This window comes from Thalassophryne amazonica, chromosome 22, assembly GCF_902500255.1.
Source record: "Thalassophryne amazonica chromosome 22, fThaAma1.1, whole genome shotgun sequence".
NCBI lineage: Eukaryota > Metazoa > Chordata > Actinopteri > Batrachoidiformes > Batrachoididae > Thalassophryne > Thalassophryne amazonica.
In genome coordinates this window covers 5557764-5584453 of record NC_047124.1, presented here as the reverse complement: position 1 = coordinate 5584453, position 26690 = coordinate 5557764, and the positions used below count along the sequence as shown (strand labels likewise).

The 26690-nt window shown below is 43.1% G+C and overlaps 2 protein-coding genes across 3 annotated transcripts; both read right to left on the bottom strand.

The window, feature by feature from the left end:
• Positions 1-628: 628 nt before the first annotated feature.
• kiaa0930 (KIAA0930 ortholog) lies at positions 629-14863 on the bottom strand. Its single transcript, XM_034163740.1, has 10 exons — positions 14722-14863; positions 8025-8173; positions 7440-7544; positions 7200-7277; positions 7014-7115; positions 6023-6163; positions 5739-5927; positions 5054-5213; positions 4720-4875; positions 629-1115 (listed from the first exon to the last, which is right to left on the bottom strand). The coding sequence occupies exons 1-10, from the start codon at positions 14861-14863 to the stop codon at positions 1075-1077; spliced, it is 1263 nt and encodes a 420-aa protein (XP_034019631.1). The 3' UTR covers positions 629-1074.
• Positions 14864-15741: 878 nt separating this feature from the next.
• On the bottom strand, positions 15742-26297 carry LOC117504297 (F-box only protein 7-like). Of its 2 annotated transcripts, none has more exons than XM_034163733.1 (10): positions 26190-26297; positions 24567-24689; positions 20229-20445; positions 19788-20018; positions 19256-19400; positions 18247-18330; positions 18067-18162; positions 17345-17521; positions 17209-17249; positions 15742-16348 (listed from the first exon to the last, which is right to left on the bottom strand). In XM_034163733.1, the coding sequence occupies exons 2-10, from the start codon at positions 24686-24688 to the stop codon at positions 16046-16048; spliced, it is 1416 nt and encodes a 471-aa protein (XP_034019624.1). In that variant the 5' UTR covers position 24689; positions 26190-26297; the 3' UTR covers positions 15742-16045. The 2 variants fall into 2 exon arrangements, with proteins under 2 accessions (XP_034019624.1, XP_034019625.1); XM_034163734.1 differs by having other exon boundaries at positions 17209-17243.
• Between the last annotated feature and the right edge of the window lie 393 nt (positions 26298-26690).

Genomic DNA, 26690 nt, shown 5'->3' with positions numbered 1-26690 from the left:
GTCCGATAGTTTGTAATGATTCACAACAGTTTTCTCCTGTTTGGTGTTGCAGCCTAGTGGCAGGAGCTTTTACTGCAGGCTTACAAAAACTCCAATCACATGACTTCCTGCCCCCAAACAGAAACTTTAAACCTGAGATGATTTTCTGATTTCATATTTATTAATACCCCCTCCTCCCGAATTTATTTATCTATTTTGACATTTTGATTCTCTCTATGAAAATTTGCATCACTAAATTTTTACAGGTTTTAATCATTGTGGGGGTTTAAAAAAAATAAATAAATAAGAAAAAAGTTCTGAATCGCATCAAAATTTGTTAACATAAAAATTTTAGTTCTCAACTGATGTGATGGAATTATTTCAGTTATTTTATTTATGGGTTTTGGGGAGAGAGAAAGTTATTTTTATTTATTTATTTTTAGAAAATTTTCCATTGTTCAGAACTTATTTGAATAATTCTGTCACTTCTGCCTCATTGTGACTTTTATTTTTGATATATCCTGCAGGAGTTTTCTGTAAGAGCTCATCATAATTACAAATGGGGAAAAAACCCTCCTGCTGCTTACGAGTTCTCAGAGTTGAGGACATTCTGATTTGCTTGTTTATCGTAATTTGGACAACAACAATGTGAAAATGTGATACACATTTATTTGAAACTTTACAAATGAAGTGATAGTATGAAAAACAGAAATACCAACCTGTACATTTTTTAGATGGATTTGACCTGAAGTGATCCAACTGCTTCGTTTTTACGCAATCATCGTTGCCTCGTATTTAAAAAAAAAAAAAAAAAAAAAAAGCTGAATCTTTTCTTCTCCGCAGCATAATATTTACATAATATTGACTGCTCATATGTGCCGCTTCCATGGAGACACCTTTTCACCCGCTCGGCCCGTGACACAGTGGGAACAGAAAAGAAGAAGAGGCACTTCTCGGGCAGCTGGTTTGTCTGTGATTTCAGTCCTCTCCTCTGGCGATGTTTGGTCGTTTTGACTGAACACCAGGTGGTGCTGTTGTCTCGGTGGCCTGATGCAGGGAGGCACTTGTTTGTGACATGGAGTGGGCGGAGCTCTGCTATGTCATCAGTATGGGCTTCTGCCGCACCTCCAGGATATCTGAGCGACATGTTTGAGAAACAATACGTGTCCCATCAACCTTATTCATCTCAACTAATATCAGAAAAGGGTTTTTTTTTATTATTATTATTATTTATACATTTTTCTTCATTAATCAGTTATTGTGGAACATGCAATTTACAAAAGAATTAAGTGAAAATTAAGTGCTGATGGATCAATGACACCTGAAGAAAAACATCCATGAAGAAATAGTAGAGAAGCTTGAATCTTCGACTGGACTGGGTTGCTTGATGCGAGGATGTTTCACTTCAAATCGCAGAAGCTTCCTCAGCTAAAATTCTTACTCTGGTGGTCTGACTTCTGTCTTGACTCTTGTAGAGAAGAATAATCAAGAAGTCACAAAAGCTGGAGTTTTAAACCTAACCAGACCCCTCCTACCGAGAGGCAGACTGCTATAGGCTGGTGACTAAAACAATAGCTTTAGTTAGCACCTATTGTGCTCTAGTTAACACCCTCCTTCGTTGTTCACCTGCATCCCCACCGCTCAGGCTGTCTCAGCTGTGAGGCAGAGACTGCTGGAGGATGTGTCTCTACTTGAAAGGACCAACCTCACACCAGACCACATCTGCCAGCTCTTGGAGATCTGTCTTAACACCACGTATTTCCTGTTTAGCGGGAATTACTACAGGCAGATTCATGGCTGTGCAATGGGGTCTCCGGTATCCCCCATTGTGGCCAATCTGTACATGGAGCGAGTGGAGAAGACAGCCTTGACGTCTTTCACGGGCATCTCTCCCAGTCACTGGTTCAGATATGTTGATGACACGGGTTAAAAATCAAGCAACAGGAAGTTGAGGACTTTACAGAACACATCAACTCGGTGGACGCAAATATCAAGTTCACACGTGAGGATGCCAGAAACAACCATTTAGCCTTCTTGGACTGTGATGTTACAATTGGAGAGAACAGGCAGCTCCAGACAGGGGTTTACAGAAAACCAACTCGCACTGACCAATATCTGCTCTTTGGCTCAAACCACCCCCTTGAACACAAGCTCGGGGTGATCAGGACGCTTCAACACAGAGCCCTACAGGTGCCCACAACTGCAGTGGGAAGGGCTAAAGAACAACAACTTGTCCGGAAAGCCCTCACAGTATGTGGGTACCCACGATGGTCCCTGGACAAAGTGCAGAAGTCCCAGAGAACAAAGAGACCAGATAGACAGGACACAGAGACAAGAAGAAGAGGAGTGTCTCTCCCTTATTTAGCAGGAGTAGGGGAAAAACTACAGAGGATCTTCAGATAGCACAAAATCCCAGTTTACTTTAAACCGGTTAACACCTTGAAACAGAAATTAGTTCACCCTAAGGACAGGATCCCTAGTTACAAACAGAGCAATGTAGTGTATTCTATCAGATGTCAGGAAAACTGTAACAAACACTACATAGGTGAGACTAAGCAACCTTTACACAAAAGGCTATACCAGCATCACAGAGAGGGCGCCAGTGGACCTCAGTCTGCAGTTCATCTCCACCTTAAAGACACTAACCACACGTTTGAGGACAAGGAAGTTAAAATATTAGCTAGAGAGAAGAAAAGGTTTGAGAGAGGGGTCAAGGAGGCATTCTTTGTGAAACGTTTGAAACCTAGCCTTAACCGGGGAGGGGGTCTGAGACATGCTTTATCCCCTGTTTACAATGGGGTACTCAGATCAAAGCAGTTTCAGTCTTTTGTTCATGGTAATGAGTCATTCACGTCATCAGCAGCATCGTCAAGGGAGCCATCAGGAGAGGGACAGCTGCCCTGTCATTAGGAGGGTGTTAACTAGAGCACAATAGGTGCTAATTAAAGCTATTGTTTTAGTCACCAGCCTATAGCAGTCTGCCTCTCGGTAGGAGGGGTCTGGTTAGGTTTAAAACTCCAGCTTTTGTGACTTCTTGATTCTTCTTCTCTACAACAGTCAAGACAGAAGTCAGACCACCAGAGCAGGAATTTTAGCTGAGGAAGCTTCTGCGATTTGAAGCGAAACATCCTCGCGTCAAGCAACCCAGTCCAGTCGAAGATTCAAGCTTCTCTACTATGGAAACCACCTGGACAACTGAGAGCCTACACAGAAACATCCATGAAGAAAGTTTTTTTTTTTTCAGAATTCTTCATAAAATAATAACGATTTCTGTAAGAAGCCGAACAGTAAATTCTTGCAGATGATCTGAATCCAGGTGACTTTCACATTTTGTAACAGGCTGAGAAAACCCAAAAATCAGAGGAAATGCCGTTTGTAGAAATCAGCTGTTGCAGCAGCTCTCAGCCAACCAGAAGGCCGAAGCAAGAGGAGAAACACCAGACAGCTCCACTCACCTGTCACTCAGTCTGACCTATGATCGTGCTATGCATTCTGACCTTTCACTTAAGTCTATGCATTACAGTGTGACCTCTTGACCTGTGGGGAGGCTATGCATTCTGACATTTGACCTGAGTTGATGCATTACATTTTGACCTCCTTCCTGTGTGTGATACGCTATAGTGTGACCTCTGACCTGTGGTGATGGGGTACAGTGTGACCTCTGACCTGTGGTGATGGGGTACAATGTGGCCTCTGACCTGTGGTGATGGGGTACAATGTGGCCTCTGACCAGTGGTGATGGGGTACAATGTGACCTCTGACCAGTGGTGATGGGGTACAATGTGACCTCTGACCAGTAGTGATGGGGTACAGTGTGGCCTCTGACCAGTAGTGATGCGGTACAGTATGACCTCTGACCAGTGGTGATGGGGTACAGTGTGACCTCTGACCAGTGGTGATGGGGTACAGTATGACCTCTGACCTGTGGTGATGGGGTACAGTGTGGCCTCTGACCTGTGGTGATGGGGTACAGTGTGGCCTCTGACCAGTGGTGATGCGGTACAGTGTGGCCTCTGACCAGTGGTGATGCGGTACAATGTGACCTCTGACCAGTGGTGATGCGGTACAGTGTGGCCTCTGACCTGTGGTGATGGGGTACAGTATGACCTCTGACCTGTGGTGATGGGGTACAATGTGGCCTCTGACCAGTGGTGATGCGGTACAATGTGACCTCTGACCAGTGGTGATGCGGTACAGTGTGGCCTCTGACCTGTGGTGATGGGGTACAGTGTGGCCTCTGACCTGTGGTGATGGGGTACAGTGTGGCCTCTGACCAGTGGTGATGCGGTACAGTGTGGCCTCTGACCAGTGGTGATGCGGTACAATGTGACCTCTGACCTGTGGTGATGCGGTACAGTGTGGCCTCTGACCTGTGGTGATGGGGTACAGTATGACCTCTGACCTGTGGTGATGGGGTACAATGTGGCCTCTGACCAGTAGTGATGGGGTACAATGTGGCCTCTGACCAGTAGTGATGGGGTACAATGTGGCCTCTGACCAGTGGTGATGGGGTACAGTGTGGCCTCTGACCAGTGGTGATGGGGTACAGTGTGGCCTCTGACCAGTGGTGATGCGGTACAATGTGACCTCTGACCTGTGGTGATGGGGTACAGTGTGGCCTCTGACCTGTGGGTCCAGTGTGACCCCTGACCAGTGGCGATGCGGGACAGTGTGACCTCTGACCTGTGGGTCCAGTGTGGCCTCTGACCTGTGGTGATGCAGTACAATGTGACCTCTGACCTGTGGTGATGCGGTGGAGTGGCAGGGTGATGTAGGTCAGGTGGGCGTAGAGCAGGAAGTAATCATCAGTGCGGTTCAGTTTGAGCCACGAGCCGACCAGCGAGCGTCCCGTCCCCGAAAGAGAGCGAGATCGAAGGTTTGTGGTCGTGTGAAGATCTGCGGACACAAACACTCATTTTTAAAACCTTCATCATCGCTTGAACATCTTCCTCACTGAACCGTCTCTGGTCCTCTGCCCTCTACAGGACACAATATGTATTACATTCACCATCAGAAGTTGATCAATGTGAGATCTGTCCTGAGGGGGGCGCCAGAGGATGCGTTTGAGTTTTACCTTCGTCGTCATCCTCCCTGAGGAATTCCTCGCTGTCGTTGGCAGAGTGAGACTTCTTCATTTCTGCAATTCGGTTACGCGGAATCTTGCGGCGCAGAGATGGCGAGAAGAACGAGGGTCGGTTCCTCTCTGGCGTTGGAGGTGTGCTGAACGACGTCACCTGAAACGAAAACATGAATCTCATGTGATTTTATATCATTGGTTCCTGTTGACTCGTTAACAGGAAGTGAGTCTGCAATATATAACTCAACCCAGTAACCATGACAACTCAAGATGTCTTCAGCGGCTCCTCACAGAACTCACGAGGAAGAAATGCTTCTATTTCTGTTTTTAATCGCAAACATTTAAAGCTTCAGAGAACCAGAGTTATCTGTGTCAAGTGGTTCTTTGTTTTACTGGTAATTTGGTTTCATTTCAGCTTTAACACTTGATCCCAGTTTTCTCTTTTGAAAGATCTGCTTCGGTTTCCATGGAGACAAACACCAAGTCAAAACCACTTCGTATTTTTTGTAATCTGAGTTATACCACATTAAGAATTGACATTTCTTTCATTTAAAAACAGGTAACATTCATAGGAATCCAAATCATTCATTTTTCATTTTAACTGATATTTTCTGTAACTGTGTAATTTCTTTTTTTGCTGGTAATGTTGTTTTATTTTAAATATTTAATTCCAACTGCTCACCCTCTCGTGCATGGGTGAGACCTGGTCCTCCTCCGTGTTACACGGGGAGGTGTCGCCCGTCGGCACCCTGCTGACGGCCATCTCAGCATGACCTTTGCCCTGCGGCCCCTTCATCCTCACGAACTCCATGTTGTTGTACTTGTAGAAGCCAAACGACATCCGCTGAGCCATTTTAGCGGCGACGCTCACCTGCAACAGAAAAAAACAAAAAAACAACGCCGTTTAAAGACAGTCTCGGGTGCAACACGTCAAGTACCTCTGGACAGACGTTGTGTGCGTCTCACCCGGTTGTCGTAGACCTTCTTGAGCGCCTCGTAGCGGATGGAGCCCTGGAAGATGACGCCCTGGAACGTGTTGCTTTTGTCGCTGGCCACCAGTTCCACACAAACCATCTCGCCCTCACCCACTGTCATGTCACTGAACACCTAAACACACACACACACAGGTCTGTCTGCATCCAGACCTCCAGCAGAACCTTTAACGCGCTGGACCTCACAGGGGCGCTACAGGCATTCTAACACGCCATCATTTGATTTGTTAATATGATGGCCACCAACAATCCATCAGGAGTCACACCAAAACTATTTGCGATTGGTTCTCCTCCAACATTAACCTGATTCAGGTCCGGAGGCTCGTTGGTTCCGGTGTTTATCCCTGGATTCTACAGCATGAACTGGACCAAAATCCATGACTCCCTCTGGACGGGGCACCAGTCCATCATAAGGTTGGTACCCATTTACAGCTGGGTGGCCTCTGGCATGCAAAACCGCAGGCAGGTAGCAAAACTGGGAATCAAACACGTCTACATATTGGTATCACAACCTCTAATCTGGTGAGATGCCTGCACGTCCACAGAGGGGTGAAACACTGAATCCTTAAAGAACCACTAGGACACCTGGATCACATCTGCTAACCTACACAAGGTCATCGATCTGGATCCAACGAGGGAAATAATCCTTCATAACCATTTGCTGTGTGGGGTCAAAGTGCATCAGAGCGGGTTTTGGGTTTAGAGCTCACACAGACACTTTGGTTGACTTGTTTTTCCCCCCTCAAGGACAGAAATAACTCATTTAAAGGAAGCAGTTAGTACCAGTTATGGTGCACTGACATACTCAGAATCTCAACGAAAACAAAAAGACCATTTTTCATTTTGAAGAAATATTCTTACCGCGAGTTTGTGGTGTGTTCCTTTAACTCCACAGCACCTCACAGAGGCTTCACTGAAACTTACAGCCAAATTATTTTCTTCATAAAAACACAAACTCAAGTTACCTCCTCAAAGCTGTCAATCATGAAGAAGATGTTCGGGTAGCTCATCTTAGACTCCTCCCCTTTGCTGTCCATGGCGTGTTTGCTGGGAGACGCGAACACTTCCTGAGAGCAGAAGACGCGCTCATCAACTTAAGAGCCAATCGATAACCAGACGTTAAAAACAGACCCTTTCGACATGTCACGTACCTGACATTTCTTCTTGTGGATGTGGATGTCTCCTGCATCTGAGCGCGTGCAGACGGCACACGTCACTATGTAGTCCAACTGAAACACAACACAGGGTTCACGTCTTGTTAGCCCACCCAGAATATTCATTTGAGACACGCCGCATGAAAACGTCTACATCAACTGATGATTTTTAAAAATTCTATTTTAAACACACAACAACGTCTGATCGGTCGTAAGTTGTGACTGGTCAGTTATCACCTTCTGCAGGATGAGATTCAAGTAGACGCTCTCCTCCCAGTCGATGTCCGGGTCTCCGAGACCGGGCAGCTTCTTGGAGTCCCTTCTGTAAACCTCCACCTCCACCTGGACCGGAGAACAGATGTCAGACACAGCTGCCGTCACAACAGTTTGAACCCACAAACCCAAAGCTGCCTCTGATTGCATGTAACAGCTGTACTTCCTTTCATCCACCACCAGATGGCGGTGTATCATCAGGAAGAGAAGAGTTGAAGCTTCAGCGAAGATTAGTTAAATAGAATGGACATAGAGGATGGGGGCGTAACAGATGGAACACAAAAAGGGGATGTGGCAGCTGAAAGCTTAGAGAAGTGAATGTGTCCAGGAGGTTAATGGTTCAACCTCCCAAACAGACAGGTATCATAAAGTGAGTGATTTTTTTTTTTTTTTTGGTGACACAAAAACAAGCATGTTCCACATTATAAAGTGTTATAATTATTACATCTTAATTATAAGATTCATGTGACAGACGTGATTTATTTTTACACATTTATTGATCAGTGGCTGTGATTGATATAATGTACACAAATGTTTAAAAATCGCCACCTTCTTGCCCTCGGTGTTGTCTGCGCTGACGTAGGAGAGCTTTCTGCGAACGTAGAACAGCATGTCATCCTGCCGAGGAGTCCACTTCTCCATGAAATAGGTGGAAAACATCCAGGTCCAGAACACGATCCGGTCATCCTTAAAACAACCTGAAAAACACGCCAGCAAAGAGGAACAAATCAATGTTTAAAAGCAGCTGTTTCTGTGCAGGACACACACACACACACACACTGTACAACAAACGCCCACTCAGCAGATCCCGGGGTCACGGCTTTTTTTTCGCATTCTTGGCATTCTGATTGTATCTGATTAGTTGTTACACAAAGAGTCCAGATCAACGTCATCAAAATAAATCTTTAAGTAAAGTGTTGCGGCCGTTGTTGAGGACTGGTGTGTTTAAACTACGTGTCTGACTGGTGTCAAAGTAAAATCTGTGACACGTCCCGCAGGAGGTGCAAAAATCATTGACCAGGAACAGAGAAAACTCAGGTAGAATAGTTTCCCCTTTTTTTTTTTTTTTTTAATACATGAAAGTGAAAACACTGCAGGGGTGGTGGCCAAGTGGTTAATGCACTTGGTTTTAGTGCAGAAGGTTCCCAGTTCAAACTCCACCCTGGCCACAATTCTCCATGTAATGTGGAGTTGAGTCAGGAAGGACATCCGGCATAAAAGCTGTGCCAATTCAACATGCAAATCCACCTCGGATTTGCTGTGGCGACCCTGAGTGAAAACAAGGGAGCAGCTGAAGGGACTTACTTTACATGAAAGTCAAAATACTGTAGCTGCTTACAGATCTGAAGGTGGCATTTTATTTTGTGATGATTCGGGTTGTGAGGAAGGACAATAGTCATATCAGTGTCTCTGTCTCTGACTGCCAGTGTCCACAGAACACAACAGACAAACCTGATACAACTTATGTGCATAAAACAGTGTCCAAATTAAAACTAATGATCAATAACAGCAATTACTGAGTGACAAAGCTGATCAAACGAGCCTGTGCACAGTTCTCCCCCAGTGCGCGCGCAGTTCTTTCCCATGTGTGCACAGTTCTCCCCCAGTGCACGCACTGTTCTTTCCCAAGTGTGCACAGTTCTCCCCCCCAGTGCACGCACAGTTCTCACCATGCACACACAGACCCAGACCTAACTGAGCGTGCACACACCTACTTGAGCGTGCACAGTTCTCCCTAAATTACACTTTTAATAAAATCAAAAACAGTTACAGACATATTTAAGATGTTTGTGTCACTGAGCAATTGAATAAGAAATATTATGAAGATGGACGTTTTCTGGCAAAGAATCCATTTCTTGTCTTATTTTTCCTCCTCAGAGGCTAAAATGTGCCGTTTTTGGATGATATTCTGCTCGGTGTGAATGCAGGGTGAAGCTCAGTCTTCGAGACTTTGATAAAAGTCCTGTTCTATTTATAGCTGCAGATCTCATTTTAAAAATACATCAACTGTGTTATAAAACCTGCCGCACCATCCAACAATCACGCCAAAAATCTCTGCCGTCATCTCGCTGGGTATTTAATTTCTCACACAGCAGTTATATAATAGTTGATGGGAGTGATGGACCATCAAAGCTCCAGGATGAAAGGATGAAAATGAGGAGGGGGCAGATGAACAAGAGAACAAATGGAGGACTATATCACAAATCAAAAGTAAATATGAGAAAATCTCACTGTTCACTGATCAAAGCTCTAACAATCAATACATTCATGTCCTAGTTGCAACTTAAGATTTCTGGGGTTTTTTTTCATTTCTGCAGCACATTTTAAAGTAGACAGGCACTCAGGACATGCACACATACACCGAGACAAAACGGACCTGGAACTCTGCTTTGGGATCAGTGGATTACGTTTTGGAAAATTCAGTGAAATGTTTAAAAATGCCTCATCTCACGTATTTCTAAAGAAATGGTTACTTTCAGGAGGTGGGGATGGGCCAGCTGCCTGATTGGTTGTCATCCAGGACAAAAAAAGATGGTGAAACGAGCACATGCTGCCAGACCTGACCTGTATTTATCCAAAATCCATAACAGTAGCTCTCGTTTCCCACAGATCAGATGAAAAAATTCAGTTCAAATTCAGACTTGACACTTCCTCGTGTGTCAGCTGTCTCAGGTCATCTCATGACCCTGGCAGAGGTGCAAACGCTCTGGGTGCCGTTCTTCAGAGTCATTTTGTGCACGACTAAGCCGCACTGAGGTGCATTAAAAATTCAGCAGGCCTTCTTTTGATTTCAGGCTGTTGCAGAGCGAGTCACACACAGTTCACACAGTCAGCGACTATTTTTAATCGAACAGTGACGCTTCACTCAAACACATCACACAGTTTACGAAGCGCAGCTCGATGCTCGTTTTCTACTAGAGTGAAAAAACTGAACACGACACATTATTCACCATCGTCACACACGAAAGAACGTTTTCCTTCATTATAACAGATGAGCTTAAATTTATTCAAATATTTAGGTGTTTTTTATTATTATTATTATTATTAATACCACCAGCTCACTTTTAGCAAACAACCTACTGGAACAAGTTTCAACATAGAAATAAAAATTATTATGAATCAACTGAGCCAATAGTCAACATTTGGGTGCTCAGCTTGCCCCCCTCAGAGTTATAGTTCTGTAAATCAAATATATTTGAGTTCTGGATTGCTGGTTGCACATAAGAAGCTGAATGGGCTCCAAGAAATTTGAATTCTATTTTACAGACCAACTTACTTTTACTGGTAACTTTGGAGGACTTGAGATGGACCAGTTGTCTGCCTGAGTGGTTGACTTTCAGAACCCAAAATGCTTTTTTTTTTTTTTTTTTTTTTTTTAATGTTTTAATTTCTTCAAATGACTGTAAACCAGCAGTAAATTATTTTAAACTGGACTGACTCTTGTTAAAGGGCGGCACAGTGGACAAGTGCTTAATACTTGCTTCCAAACCAGACGTTTCCCAATTCACATCCACTCCTGCCCATTCATGTAATGTGGAGTTGCATCAGGAAGGGCATCCGGTGGAAAACATGTGCCAAATCAACACTGGATCATCTGCGGTGACCCTGAGCAAAAAGAGAGCAGCCAAAAGAACTTACTCACTGTAGTTTTCTTAAACAGCTGTATGTTAAAGATAAAACTATTTAAACTGCTTTTAAACCACGTCAGATGAGCCGTTTGTAACAAATCTAAATCAACGGTTAACTGTGTTAAAATGGCTACATTTTAGAGATGCAGGTTTTGACAGTTTGCTTAAAAATGATTTAATATTAGTGACAGTTTCATCTCCTGGTGGACATGAGAAATTGTAAAAAGGGATTTATTTAAATTTCTTACAATAATACAACTAAATGATCTTCCGCCGGATGTATTCAGACCCATCACATATTTTATTGTTTCCAGATTAAAAGGCTGATTTTTTTTCACCCTGGTTGCTCAAAATCTGCTTAATCATGTTTTAATTGCCTGTTTAAAATGAGGGATTCCAGTTACAATTTACGAGGAACATTATTAATTCAGAAATCAAAGATTCGAACTACTGTAAAAAGTCACTGCGTTTCTGTTAAAGGTGTTAACATTTGGAATAATTGTCCAGATAACATAAAATCACTTGGTACTTTGGTTGGCTTTAACAGGCTCTAGAAAAACTATTTGATTACTTGCTATAGTATGTTAAATTAGGTTTATTGATTTTGTTTTGTTTTTTTCGTGCACTGCTGCTTGCATGTCTGAGTTACGGATAAATTTATAGTTTCTATTAATTATCATGGGTATATGTATAATTTTATAGATTTTTATTTTTGGTTAAAGGGGTAGGCATTCACAAACATTTGCTTCTGCCTTTCGGGCACATGGGTGCATTGACGGATTCTTCTTTCTTTCTTTGTATGTTTTTTTTGTTGTCTTGGATCTGTGTGTGCCAAATAAATTCATTCATTCATTCAATTACCTCCCCTGGAAAAATAAAAATATAAATTCTAACTGTCTGCTGGTGCACACGCCTGTGCCTAATATTCTGGCCGGCTGAGGCTGATATTCTGAGTGTTGCCGAAGGCCTGAGTCACTGTGCACGATTAGTGTCACACTCATCAGCCTGCAGAGGACCGTCCAAGGACACAGACAGAAGACCGACACCGGCCAGCTACAGACGCTGCACAGGTACAAAGCAGGAGACGACAGACACAATCACACAAAACACACACACGTGTGCTCACCTGGATCACTACACACAGGTTAGTAGACAGAAATGATGGGATGATTATCCAGGTTCAGGCCCAAAATACACTTCTGCAATCTCACAAAATGTTTAAATGCTCTCAAAGTGTCACTTTACTACAGACCTGTTGGTAGAACTTCAGAGAAGATAAAACACTGTAATAAAACCTGCTGGAATCACTGGATCACTGACAGATTGAGACAAGTGAGGAGGTGTTTCCATCTTTTTTTACTGTGATGTGTAACTAAAGCGTGAGGTAACGGGGAAGTGAATGGCGCTCAGTGCGCACCGATGATGTCATACGGAGACAAAAGCGCTCCATTGATTTCTCCATCCCACAAAAACAGGGACCACAGAGGCCTCCAAGGAACTGAGTGGACCTCAGACAGAACCAACCGGTCGTACCCGTGTAGAAGTGCTGCCAGATCACACCCGACAAACCAACCAGAAGAACACTCATCAATCTGTGACCATCTCCTGATATGTTAAATTAAAAAATAAAAACGTTAAATTCATTGTCATAATCTGATTTTATTCTCTAAATGTTTTGTACCTTATTTTCAAAACCTCAAACTATTTTTTTCCTTTTTTGACCATCAAGGGTCACTGTAACACAAAAGATATTGTTTAATGCCACATTTCGTTATTGCTTTAGACGAACATACAAGATAATGACAACATACATGATTGTGTGTGTGAGACATCATATTGTTAAAATGATGTATTCTGAGGCTACAGTTTATCAACTAATACACACATCAGATCAAAACAGCTGCAGAATCCTGCTGGAAAATCTGTTACGACTCATCATAGATCTCAGTCGTTTATCATACGGCTGTGGAAGATAAAGTTAGACTGTATAAATAAAGACACTTTACAAACAACACTTAAATATAAACAATAAAACCTAATCTTTTACAATGATTTTAATGTTACATGTCTAAAGTTGAAATATTTTCATTGAGGTAGTACTATTACAAGAACAAAGTAACATTCATGTAAAACAAAGGGTTTTTTCTGAAAGAAGTTGTGTTGTTAAAATAACTAATATTTTGAGAAACAACTGTAGTACTAGCCTCCCCAATAGCTCTCTTACAAATAAAGTCAGAATATTTTGACAAAAATTGTACTATTATGAGAATCATAAAATACTGGGAAAGAATTATGGTTATAAGTCACAAGTTGTATTGTGACAATTTAGTCACAGTTATAAATACAGTTTTGATATTTTGAGAAACAAATACATTACTGTTATAAGTTATAATATTTACAGATACTAAACTATAAAGTAGCACTGTTAAGATTTTTAAGTCAAGATATTTGAAGGGAGAAAAAAAATCAGTTTTAAAACAAAAACTACAAAAGCTGCATTATTACAACAGCAAAATAATATTTTGAGAAGTTGAGAAAATAAAGTTCTAATATTTGGAGAACCTAAAGTAAGAAACATGCTGTTAAATCTGTACTATTTTGTGACATAAAGTTTGGACCGTGAAGAGATTAAAGTAGTATTTTGTAAACTAAAACTACAAAAGTCAAAGTGCTATGACAATAACTCTGAATAATTGGAGATGCTGCACTGAAAGGAGACTAAAACAGCAGTTTGATAAGCAAACTACAAATATTCCAGTTGTTATGACAACAAAGCTGTACGTTTGTTAGAAGTCATACTCTTCAAGCAAAGTAATACTATGAACATAGTCAAAACTACAAAAATCAGTGTGTAGAAAAACAAAATAATACACTAATAATGATAAACTAATAATGATAAATATCCAGCAACTTCGCACAGCCATTGAAGAGGAGTGGACCAACATACCACAGGCCACAATTGACAACCTGATCAACTCTATGCAAAGGAGATGTGTTGCACTGCATGAGGCAAATGGTGGTCACACCAGATACTGACTGGTATCCCCCCCAATAAAACAAAACTGCACCTTTCAGAGTGGCCTTTTATTGTGGGCAGTCTAAGGCACACCTGTGCACTAATCATGGTGTCTAATCAGCATCTTGGTATGGCACACCTGTGAGGTGGGATGGATTATCTCAGCAAAGGAGAAGTGCTCACTATCACAGATTTCAACTGGTTTGTGAACAATATTTGAGGGAAATGGTGATATTGTGTATGTGGAAAAAGTTTTAGATCTTTGAGTTCATCTCATACAAAATGGGAGCAAAACCAAAAGTGTTGCGTTTATATTTTTGTTGAGTATATATATATATATATATATATATATATATATATATAGTAGTGTTACAATTAAATCGTAGGATTTTTAAGTAGTCACTTTAAAAATTGCAGTGTTACAATTAATTCGTAGGATTTTAATGTCGTACTCTGAGGAAAATAAAGTAATATTTTGAAAAGCTACAAAAGTCGTAGTGTTCCAGTTAAATGGTGGGATTCTTAAGAAGCCCGCTTATTATTATTATTATTATTATTATTTCTTTTCGGTGAGTGTCAGAAGTTGTCCGGCGGTTCTTACCGATGCCGCTGAGCTCCTGTCGGGCGTTCAGTCGGTTGCGTTCGTCGGTGATGGCCTTTAGCATCTGCTGCAGAGACTCCAGCTCGCCGCTCTCCTCCTCCGCTGCTCCCGCAGTCTTACACACGGCGGGGAAGGACGCCATCTCCAGACCCGGACCATGACAATCCGAGCCAACAGCTACCGACGGTAAAACCAGCACCGACTGACCGACGGCGGCTAACGGAGCGCGCGAGGGGGACACCGAGGAACCCCCTGCTCCTCCTCCGCTTCTTCTTCTTCTTCTTCGTGGTTTTTGGACGTGACGTTACAGACCATCGGGTGTCTCCGGTACCGACTCACGGGCACACTGGACCGACCGGGAAACACCAGACTGTTGTTGGAAATCAGCTGTAAACACCCCTCGTACTTCCTGTAAAAACACCGCGCATTTAAAGGGGCAGCGACGCTTTAAAAAAAAAAAAAAAAAAAAATGCTGCTAAAAGCTAGCTTCTGTTTCTGGAGCGACAGCGGGAAATAACAAAAACGCTCACAAATCTTTCAGTTTATACGCTATTTAAATTTTAGCCTCATTATTTTACTTTACCCTGCTTTTTTTCTCCCCTCTCTCTCTCTCTGCACCGCCGCAGCCGACAAACTCCACCCGCCGGGGTATTTAAACGAACGTTTCCTCGTCTGAAGACAAAGAATGACGTCAGCGTCTGCGCCTGACAGCAGGAAAACAGATTTTATTTTGAAAATCAGTCAATTTTTAAAAGAGAAATAGTTGACATATTTTAATAGTTGTCGTAACTACTTTTCTGTTGGAACTGCGATGACTGATGTTTGTTACTCTACAGAAAACAGGACAAAATAACTGATCATGTGATTTATTTATTGCTGACACAACAAATAGCCAAGTGAAAATATGACTTGAAATATGATGTAATTTATCTATTTATTTTTGTTACATGGTGTATGAAACCTGCAAACGAAAAAGTTTTCTGTAGCGCCCAAGAAAATGAAGAAATATCAGAGGACAGATTTTTAATATTGCACCAAAATTCACCAAAGACAAAGTGATTTTAACTTTTCCTTTTCAGTATTTTATAAGAATTTAGAAAAAAAAAGGCATGGATGACAACAGATGGTTGAAAAATGTCTTTAGAGCTTGAAACAAAATCTGTTTCAAGCTCATGTCAGGTCCACATGATGGACCTGACATGAGCCGCTGCTTGTTTGTGGGAAAAGGTATCAGAAGGAGGGAACATTCAGATCTTTTTAATGTCTGTTGTTGTCAGAAGGATATCTGAGCCAGTCCCAGAAAACACATCTGTACAGCTGGGGATCAGATGAAGCCACGTCGGACGTTGACCGATGGCGTGCCCAACCGCCTGATGCTGTTCAAACGCCTCTCCGGGTTTGGTTGTCCAAACGGGCCGATGGGGTCGTAGCGCGGGCGAGGGAGGATGCGGGGAAGAATGTTTGGTCTCAGATCGTACTCCCCGCCAATAATACCCGGGACAGGTGGGATGACGTTCTCAGGTGGGTGGAACGGGACATGGAAATTGTTTACAAATGGCAATAAGGGAGGGAAGATGGTACGCCGGTGTCTGCTTTGATGATACAACTTGTGCATCCTTTTGTAAAACTAGAGAGAGACATAGTGTTTGTTAGCATACGTGTTAAAAGTGAAATATCACATTATTAATTTTAGTATTGTCTTTAACAAAATATTAAAAATTTCAACTTAAAACCATCCACTAGTTGCCTATGGGCTTCCTCAGGGCGGCTGGTAAGGTTAGGTTACTGTTGTGAAGCCTTGAGGCGACGTATGTGGTGATTTAGCACTGCTAAATAAAAAAAAACGTGAGCCCAGTTAACTTGCGCAAGTTGGGGTCCACAAAATCGGACTGCAAGTTATCTGAAACCGTGAGTTAATAAGTTCACCCCCCCTTAAAATCAGCTTATCTTGCCATAGTTTGGAGCATTTGATGCGTGATTCCTTCCTGGATGGTGGTGTTTTCTTTATTTGGAGCGGGTTTGGAATCTTTTTTTCTTCCTCCGGCTGCTGCATGTCAGCATTGGGAGTTTTGTCAGTGCAGAAGATTCCTGACGAATCCAAGTTTTTGGATGTGACACTTTAGAGCCTTAATACCGGTTCAGATTGGGCTGGCATGCCCGGGAGCGTGTGTGGCGCAGAATCGTCCCCCTCATGCTGACAAGCAGCAGCCGGAGGAGGAAGAAGGAATCATTGTCCAGAATCGTCCGCACTGATGATCCTCCCAAAAACAGTCAAATCAAAATTGACTTTTATACAGTAGTCTAAAATTTCAGCGTCCACAACCTGACCGTGAGTAAAGCCAAATTGAGAGTTGTGCGAGTTAACGGGGCTCACCTGTAAATTGTAATTCTGCCCCCTGGTGGTGCTGCTGTAAACAGACTTTACTGAAGTCAACTTCCTATATTTTTGTTTTTGTGTGGAAAAAGTTCAAGTTGTGCGTTTCTCACCTCTTTCCAGTTGGTGTCTCTGGAACTGCTGAGATCTGGATCTGAACCACAGAACAAGGTTAGGGTTAGAGCGATGCTAACTAAGCGTGCACGTTAGCATGCGTGCCTCCAGTCCCACCTATAAGTGGTGTGTTACCTGGGAAGTCTCGGCGGTACAGGTGTCTCCACAGCACGTCGTCATCGGTGGCGCTGCGGAGGTGTCGGCTGACGGAGGACAGCCTCACCAAGGACACGACGTCCAGCAGCCGCAGAATCCGCAGGAGAAGCTCCGGAGGCAGAGCAGCCAGACCAAAGACCACCGGGAGAGCCATGGCTAGGAGGGAAATGCAAGAAACCCACAAATATTTTGACACTGACTGACTTTTATTTATGCGGGCACAATTCATCGCGATCCTGGGTGAACTTGTACTCAACACCGCCCCTGGTCTTTCTCAGCAGCCAAGTCAGTCAAGTCCCAATCAGGACGGACTCTGCCTAACATCCAAGGTCTGGCAGGATCAGGTGAACACAAAGTGGATTGGCTGCTCACACACAACTCCGGATATCTTGTGGCAGTTCTTTCCATGTTTGATGCTACATCAAGATATGCCGTTAACCCGAAGCAGACAGAAGTCCGCCTGAGATCTCGATAATTTTGAACATGTTCAAAGCTGGTAGTTTGATAACTGACGTGAGCCGTGCGAAGACCGTACTCTGCAAAACTCAACACCAAATTTCTATTAACCATTTTAACTGCCAATTTTTGTCATTGAGGCAGATCAAGAACACCCTACAAGAGGGAGTTGCATTAATTAATCTTACTTCTACAATGTTCCAGAGATGTTAACTACTACTTAAGGTGGTCGTGAGTGTATTTACCGTCTCTGGCTGCAAATATCAGCGGGTATGCTAGCTTGTCTTTGAAGACTCTAGACAGCTTGCTGAGATCTTTGAAAGCTGTAGCTGCACTTCCTCCTGCAGAAATGACAGCGACATGGCAGAGGTCATCGCTACAGCTCTGGTGACGCAGTTTTCATGTCACACTGACCGTTTGCTCACCTGGCCAGTCTTGAGTCACATAGCTGGATGCGTTCAGGCAGAGTTTGGGGATCCGGCCCACTGATTCATTCACCTTCAGGGTGGCTGAAACCAGGAAGTTACCATGGTTATTACGGTAGACAGTAAACACCAGTTCTGTTACAGCAAACCAGATTTAGCCATAAACTGGAACAAAAGCAGAGTCCGAAGAATATGGATTTTTGGGGGCCGATACCGATATTCAGAAATAAAATATTTACAATACCGCTATACGTACAGTACATCAAAATGGCAGCAATTCTGAACATTTTGTTATCAAACCCCTATGACAAAGAAACATAACTGAGGCTTGATGTTTTACAGTTTAAACAAGAACTTTATTATAAATAACTATAAATATAACCAACAACCAGTCAACGTACATCACTCCGCCATCACTCGGATTGGCAGTCGCCATGTTGCATTGCTCAGCATTTGCATAAAGTACACTTCTCATCTATTTCGGCTCCGCCTAGTTGATGTCATGATAATCAACTGTTGCTGTAAAACACCCACTCTGATTGAAAATGAATGGCAGCTGGTCGCTTTGCCACTGACTCTTGTAGTGAATGTGACCAAGGATTGATGGTGGGGGGCATCCATGCTTCACAACATTGTAAAACGATGCTGCTGCCCCCTACTGGACAAACTACATAACGACACAATTTCCAACAGCTAAAGTGTTTGTTTTTTTTTGTTGTTGTTTTTGTTTTGTTTGTTTTTTTTTTGTTTTGTTTTGTTTTGTTTTTTGCATTATTTAATTCAGTAAAACAGAACCTTTATTTTTGGCAAAAATAACACCAACATCGATGTGTTCATGGAAGGCTCACATCGGCTGATATTACTGGCCAACTGCTATATCAGTTGGCCAATAATGATTTAGCTGCACTAGCATCAGCTTTGCTCTTAGGATTCAGCTAGAATGTTAACGCGTTAGCTAACAAGAGGCTCTGAGTCAGAGGTTTCCTTGTGAAGGAGTGTTTGTGCTGACCATTGATGACGAGGATGGGTCCCATGGTTATGGCCCGCAGCACCGCCAGGCTGCTGTCGCACAGAGGATGCGTATACTCCAGTTTGTACATCCCGCCTGCTGCTCGCCAACCAGCCGGCATCTCGCCGGGCTTCAGCTCACACGCCTGAACACAAACCCAGAACAAAACTCTGTCAAACACAAGCCCAACCTTTTTACAGCTCAGTGTCACCGTTATTGACCTTACGCTAGTCGATGTTTGTTTATAAGACAGAATATCCAACAATAATTTCAAGGAAAACATATCATAAGATCACTGGAACTCCTGAAGGTGGAAACTTCAGTCAATCTGATGGTCCATTAGACTTGGACAGCTTTAAATTAATGTGTACATTTTAGCCTAATGGTGGCGCTAAAGGAAAGATCACAACACATCCTGATTTACACCATGAGCACTAAATTGTGTAACTATTCAGTTTGTACATTTTAATTTTTTTTTTTTTTTTTTTTGCAAAGTCTTCCCCAAAGTCTGGTTTTATGTCTGAAGCCTCGCCTGAGGGATGAAGCCTGTTTCCAGCATCAGGAGGTTGGTAGTGACCACAAGGGCGTCGGTGGGGCTCGTGATTAGAGTTCCCCGGTAAAGGAGCTCCAAGGAGTGTGGCGCCTGACCTTCCACCGCCTCACTGCACAGCATGGGCTCCCAGCTGGGGAACGACGGTCCAGGATTCTCTTCTGTGCCATCACTCTCCACCAGGTTCCAGTCTGCCGAGCTACTCGTAGGTTGCTTAGGAGATTTTAAGGGGTTGAGATCATTATCATTAGACGTGACATCACACATTTAAACCAACATACGTGTCAGACTAAAGCTTCAACATACACTCGCTCCAAAACCTGAAACATTTTATGTTTAATACACGTTCTCAAACCAGCGGTCCAATACGAGAACAAACCATCAGGTGCAGCACAACAAATCCAATGCAGAAGACGAACTCACGTCCTGTGAAGACATGGCAGAGTTCTGATGGGTTCGGTCCTGGCTGAACGCGCTGCTGCAAGAGTTCTGCTGGGATGATGAGGGCGCGGCGGTGACGGGTTCCAGCAGGATCACAGAGATCAGATCTCCTCTAACGATGCTGCAGGAGGACAAAGTCTGTCCGGTGTCCAACAGCAGCTCCGACCCATTCAGGGACAGACGGAACTTTGTGTCTACACTGAAAAAAGAAACACAAACCCACCCTGAGACCTTTCAGATGGACAAACAAATACATAAACAAAAACCTTCTATCTTTTTGATGGTTTTACTAGAAGAAAAAAAAAATCATAAATCTGGTTTTCCTTTGGTTTTATTGTTTAATCTGATGATGATTTTTAATTAGCAGTGGTCTTCCCACAGGATTTAATTTCCTTAGCAACACCCTTAGCAACACCAGCTTCCAGCTCCAAACATGAACTCTCGTAAACGCAAAAACTCAGCAAAAATTTAACCGACATCAACAGACATGAGTAACACACACCCTGACCTCAACCTGACCCGGTTTCTCACTTATGTTCAGACTTGTGTTGATGGATCCATCCCCAGCTATGTATGAAGACATGAATAAGTGTGTGCAATTCAACACTTTTTTTTTTTTTTTTTTTTACTTTTTTGGTGGTAATTTTCTTTTTATTCAAAGAAAAAAAAACCCTGAACAAGTGAACAAACGGACAGAGGCGGAGCTCCACATCAACAAAGAGCAGGAATGGGGCTGCCGCAAATTCAAACAAAATCTGCCCTTGTCGGCTTCATGTACTCGGTCCACTTGGGCCATATCAAAAAAAAAAAAAAAAAAAAAAAAAAATCTGTCCTCCTGCACATTCAAAGATAAAAACGATTATCACACGGTGTATTTGATCCAATTGAGGTCACATCTTCTGCTGAGATCAGTACATCTCCTTTCTTCTCCCGACTCTTCTTTATATATTCTGTCCTCTCGCCTTTACACACTCATCACTCATCTTCAACCACATATCCTGAATCGGGTCGCAGGGGCAATAAGGCAGCTCCAATAAGGGACCCCAAACTTCCCTTTCTTGGGCCACATTAACCACCTCTGACTGGGGGATCCTGAGGCGTTCCCAGACCAGTGTGGAGACATAGACTACGTTTACATGCAGCCAATAACCCTTTCATAACCGGAATATTAGCAATAACCCGGTTGCGCACGGCCATGTAAACACCTGCAAAAAAACGAAAATGCTCATATTCCAGTTTTTAAAAACCTGAATATGACCCCTGGGTTACTCCTTTTCTAACCCGAATATCAGGTTATATAAACGCGCATTGGAATATCCCCATAGAAAGGAACATTATTTTGTGTTCTGTGCACGTCCTATCCACAAGGAATCTTGGTCTTTTGAGTACGGCAACTACTTGTATGCGGCGCGCGCAACTCACCGGACACCACAGAAGCAGAGGTATGGGGAAATCCAGATGCGGCAGCACAGCACCACACTTCTGGAGCGAGGAGGAAACCGAATACTTCATTGCTACTGTTATAGTTTTTGTCTTTGGATACAGGAAGAAGAAACGGAAATGACGCATATTTGGGTCATGACGTTCTCTGTGCGTCTGGACGTTGTCCATGCTTCGCTGTTTAGATGGGGATATTCCAAATGATACCAGTGACCATGTATACAGGAGTAACTCTGTCTGCTTAAGCATGTAAACGGGTTATTCCTAATGATTCAGAAACCGGAATATTGACCTTAATCCGAATATTAACGGCGTGTAAACATAGTCATAATCTCTCCACCTAGTCCTAGGTCTTCCCCGGGGTCTCCTCCCAGGTGGACATGCCTGGAACCAACCCACGGGGCATCCTTACCAGATGCCTGAACCACCTCAGCCGGCTCCTTTCCATGCAAAGGAGCAGCGGTGTTGTGTGGGCCGCTGAAGAGGAGGTACTGCTGGCCCACCACCACCAGAGGGCGCCCTGCCTGGAGTGCGGGCTCCAAGCACCAGAGGGTGCCGCTGCCTCACAGGAGCAGCCAAGGTGACAGCTGTCACCCATCACCTGAGACAGCTGACAGCAATCATCAGTGGGGTATATCAGCAGGACGGCATCTCCACCTCATTGCCGAGATATCGTTTCTACCTGAGAGGTAACGTATCAAAGCTGACGGAGTGTATCCTTTTGGATTTGTGCTTAGTTTGTGGATTACTGTTCCAACGAGAGGTGGAGGTAACTTTCCTGCTGTTCGGAGTCCTGGGTGCAAACGCGCCCCCATCTAACTGTTCTTTGTTCCTCGCCAGCAGTACCAGGTCCGACACGCGGAGGCAGTGGCCACCTGGGAGTTCGGGACTTGGCGGCTCCAGTATTCCCGGGGTCCTGTGGCGGAGGAAGCCGTGTGGTTCCGGTCTTACCTTGGAGAGGCGTCTCCTATCTTCGAGCCTGCCCACACGACACTTTTGTGAATTGACTGTTGTCCATTTCCGTGATTGGTTGTATTTGTTGTGCACATTCACAACAGTAAAGCGTTGTTATTTGACTTACTCCATTGTCCGTTCATTTGCGCCCCCTGTTGTGGGTCCGTGTTCCTACACTTTCACAACAAGCGGCTCTACTCCAAGCTCCTCATGAATGATTGACCTTCTCACCCTATCTCTAAGGGAGACACCAGCCACCCTCCTGAGGAAGCCCATTTCATCTGCTTGTACCTGTGATCTACTTCTTTGGGTCATGACCCAACCCTCATGACCATAGCTAAGAGTAGGAACGAAGATTGACCAGTAGATCGAGAGCTTCGCCTTTTGGCTCAGCGCCCTTTTCGTCACAACAGTATGGTAGAGCGAATGCAACACCGCCCCTGCTGTGATGGTTCTCCCGCCAAACTTACGCTCCATCGTCCCCTCACTCATGAACAAGACCCCGACGTACTTCACACTTTAGATCATTGAATACCCTTTGAACAAGCTGGAAATGATTTTGTTACATGTTTTGAGTTTAGATGGTGATAAAGATGCTTTCAGGATTCCCAGTTCATCCCTTGCCTTGCCTTACAATATAAAGCGCCTTGGGGCAACTGTTTGTTGTGATTTGGCGCTATATAAAAAAAAAGTTGATTGATTGATTGATCCCTTCCTGGAGTCTCTTTAAGGTTTTGATCAAATCAATGCCTGACCTGCAAATATCTGTAAAAATCCTCCTGCGCCAGCCTGCGCTTCCTCTGGGGGGGTGTCGAAACCCTGGAATGTCCCTTTGTGATCCATTTCTTAAACCTCCCATCAGTTCTATCTGTTACAAATTCAGAGTCACGAGCACACCAACTCAAACATTTGGATGAGTCTCCCACTCTACAATCCTCCCAGGATTTCAACATAACATCCAAGATGGGCTCATCTGAGACCCTCACTTCACTGTCTGATATTCAAGCAATTGGTGTTCCTTTCTGATTCCTATTTCTTTCCATCGTGATGTATGTTTGAAAGCACACTGCAGACTAGCAGTCTCAGTTGAGCCACATAGTAATATTCCTATAAACAGGTGATTCCCAGTGCTGTTCTTTCTTTTCCCAACTTCAGACTTTTACATTTAATTCTGGGATTTTTCCCTTGCCATATGAATCTCAAAATTTACCTGCTGCATTCTACAAACTGAATAAGTGGCATCTTGACTGGAAGAAGTAAAGTGATCTTGGGAGAACATTTATTCCGACTGACTGTATCCTCGAGCTGATGCCCTAAAAGCGAATACATTCCATCTTTGGATATCTGACTTTATACTTGAATTTAGAGGTTCCATCAATGGCATCTAACAGCTCTTTTGGTTGCTTGGGGGAGGTCACATGACTGTGACATCATGGTTAACCTGGTATATTGTGACTGAACTCCTCCCCCTTTTCAACAGCAGATCCATCCTGAATGAGCTCACACTGAACTCGAACAGCGGAATCTTTCATCAAGGTCCCTGCCCTCTGACCTTATGTGAGAGGGTTGTAAGGTCAACTTATATCCCAAATATCTCAGATCTGTGATGATCTGGTGCCAAGTTATCGCAACGAGAAACAGCAAAAAAAACAAACAAAACAAAACAAAAAAATAAACCAAACGGGTCTCCTGTCATTTTCCATGACTAGCCTTTTTTTTTCCCATTCATTATTATCATTTAATCATTAACATGTTTGTTATGTGTCATTTTGAATATGTGACCATCCATTCAGACTGAATAAAGAAAAATCTTCAAATATCTCAAACCTGACTTAGCAAATACAACTGAAGCCTGGTTCTGGGTGCAGACTTGGTACAGAAATCATGGATCAGGATCAAGACTGTGTACTGAGACCTGGGTCTGACCTGAGACCATGTGTGGGGAGGACAGAGTTCCTGATCTGGTCTGTGAGCTCTTGGATGGTCGGGTCTTCACCCTGTAGGTCCACCCTGCTGGTCTGCTTGTTGATCCGTATCCGAAGCTTCATGCTGTCAATAACATACATTAGAGATTAAATGAGTCAAGATTCAAAAGTTTAACCAGTTTCAAAACATTTGAAACAACCAGTGATTCAAAATTTTTTGAAACAATTTGAAACTTGCCCCGTGTGGACCATGAGCTGAGTGTGTTTGATAGTTTATGTTGAAGCTCTAAAATGAAACAGGCTTACTGAAGCAAATGTATCACCACATGGTTCATTCTTCAAACCCTCATTTAAAGGGTTCATATGGTGCAAATTAAGCTTTTATCCCTTTACTGTTAAATATAATTAGAGTTTAATTTTAAACCTCCTCAAAGTCCCAGAATTCTGTGTGCTTGAGGAAATTATTTTGTAACAAAGAAAAGTTCAGCCTGAAACAGCTCCAATTAGACTTCTGTGACATATGTAACAGATCACCATAACTGGACTTGTGTCTGGTCAAACCACACCCACTGAACCAAGTTACACAGACACTAAACTGACCTGCAGTGAGACACACCCACTGATGTAATCTATTCTGAGACACACCCCACTGATGTAATCTACTCTGAGACACGCCCACTGATGTAATCTACTCTGAGACACGCCCACTGATGTAATCTATTCTGAGACACACCCACTGATGTAATCTATTCTGAGACACACCCACTGATGTGATCTATTCTGAGACACACCCACTGATGTAATCTATTCTGAGACACACCCACTGATGTGATCTATTCTGAGACACGCCCACTTATGTAATCTATTCTGAGACACGCCCACTGATGTAATCTATTCTGAGACACGCCCACTGATGTAATCTATTCTGAGCCATGCCCACTGATGTAATCTATTCTGAGACACACCCACTGATGTAATCTATTCTGAGACACACCCACTGATGTGATCTATTCTGAGACACGCCCACTGATGTAATCTACTCTGAGACACGCCCACTGATGTGATCTATTCTGAGACACGCCCACTGATGTGATCTGCTCAGAGGCACACCCACTGAGGTGATCTGCTCAGAGACACACCCACTGAGGTGATCTGCTCAGAGACACGCCCACATGGTCGGAGGGAGAAAGATGGAGCAGTGGAGGGCGGGGCAAGCAGCAGCTCTTTTAAATTTAAAGCGACAGGAACAGAATCAGATTGTTTCTTGGAGACCTGAATATGACGCATCACGTCATCATAAACGTTACTACTGTATTTGTTTTTAGGACAGCTGGTGAACTTTGGTGAACTTTCAGTTGGTGACAAAAGTGCATCACGTGACCCTGTAAAACTTGAGCACAAAACTGTCTCGTTTTGTACATTGAGTCGAGAACACAAAGACAATCAAACGAAAGTGAAGCGGAACAGATGAAAACAAAAACTAACGTTTCGTTTTCGTTTCTACATTTGAACTGTTTGCTAACGTTCTGAAGCTTGGAGCTCATTTTCACTGTTAGTCGGTTTACTTAACAATATTAAAGTAATAACTGATAAAAACTGACATAACAAGTGTATATGAACTTACAGGACGACGTCAGGGCGATTTATTTTTTCCCGATACGAGTCACTGAGTAAAAACCACTAAACTGATACACAACCCCGGACATCTAAACACGACTACCGGCTAAAGTTTTCAAACTAAAACTCCACTTCATTGTCTTTCTTTAAAAAAAAAACCGCGCGTGAAAATAGAAAACAAATGTCATTTTATTTTTAAAAATAGTATGAAAATGCCATGAAGGCTTCTTGAAAAGGTTTTTTTAAAATCATTATATGGTAGCCAGTTTGGGCAATAATAATAATAATAATTAGTACATATTATAATTCTATCATAATTTTTCATATTCTAATGTTTATGGTGAAACAGAAGAAGCCGTGTTCATATCTCAAAATATCGAGATGCAAGTTAGAATAAATATCATGCTTTTATTTTGGTGTATAGCGGCTTTGTTTGGGTGTCTTCCTAGTGTCGGTGGCAAACTTCACAAAACGGTGTGTCAATTCAAATACGGCAAGGCAGAAGTTT

Bases quoted from the DNA above. Each gene is read 5' to 3' on its own strand.
- kiaa0930 (XM_034163740.1), bottom strand. From the start codon at position 14,863: ATGGCGTCCTTCCCCGCCGTGTGTAAGACTGCGGGAGCAGCGGAGGAG. The intron at 8,174-14,721 runs GTAAGAACCGCC...CGTGTTTTTCAG, and splicing joins ACAGGAGCTCAGCGGCATCG to GTTGTTTTAAGGATGACCGG. The intron at 4,876-5,053 runs GTAAAACTCAAA...TTGTGTCCGCAG, and splicing joins CAGGGAGGATGACGACGAAG to ATCTTCACACGACCACAAAC.
- LOC117504297 (XM_034163733.1), bottom strand. From the start codon at position 24,688: ATGAAGCTTCGGATACGGATCAACAAGCAGACCAGCAGGGTGGACCTA. The intron at 19,401-19,787 runs GCGAGGCTTCAG...GTTTGTGTTCAG, and splicing joins AAACAGGCTTCATCCCTCAG to GCGTGTGAGCTGAAGCCCGG. The intron at 17,522-18,066 runs GTAAATACACTC...TTTCCCTCCTAG, and splicing joins GATATTTGCAGCCAGAGACG to CCATGGCTCTCCCGGTGGTC.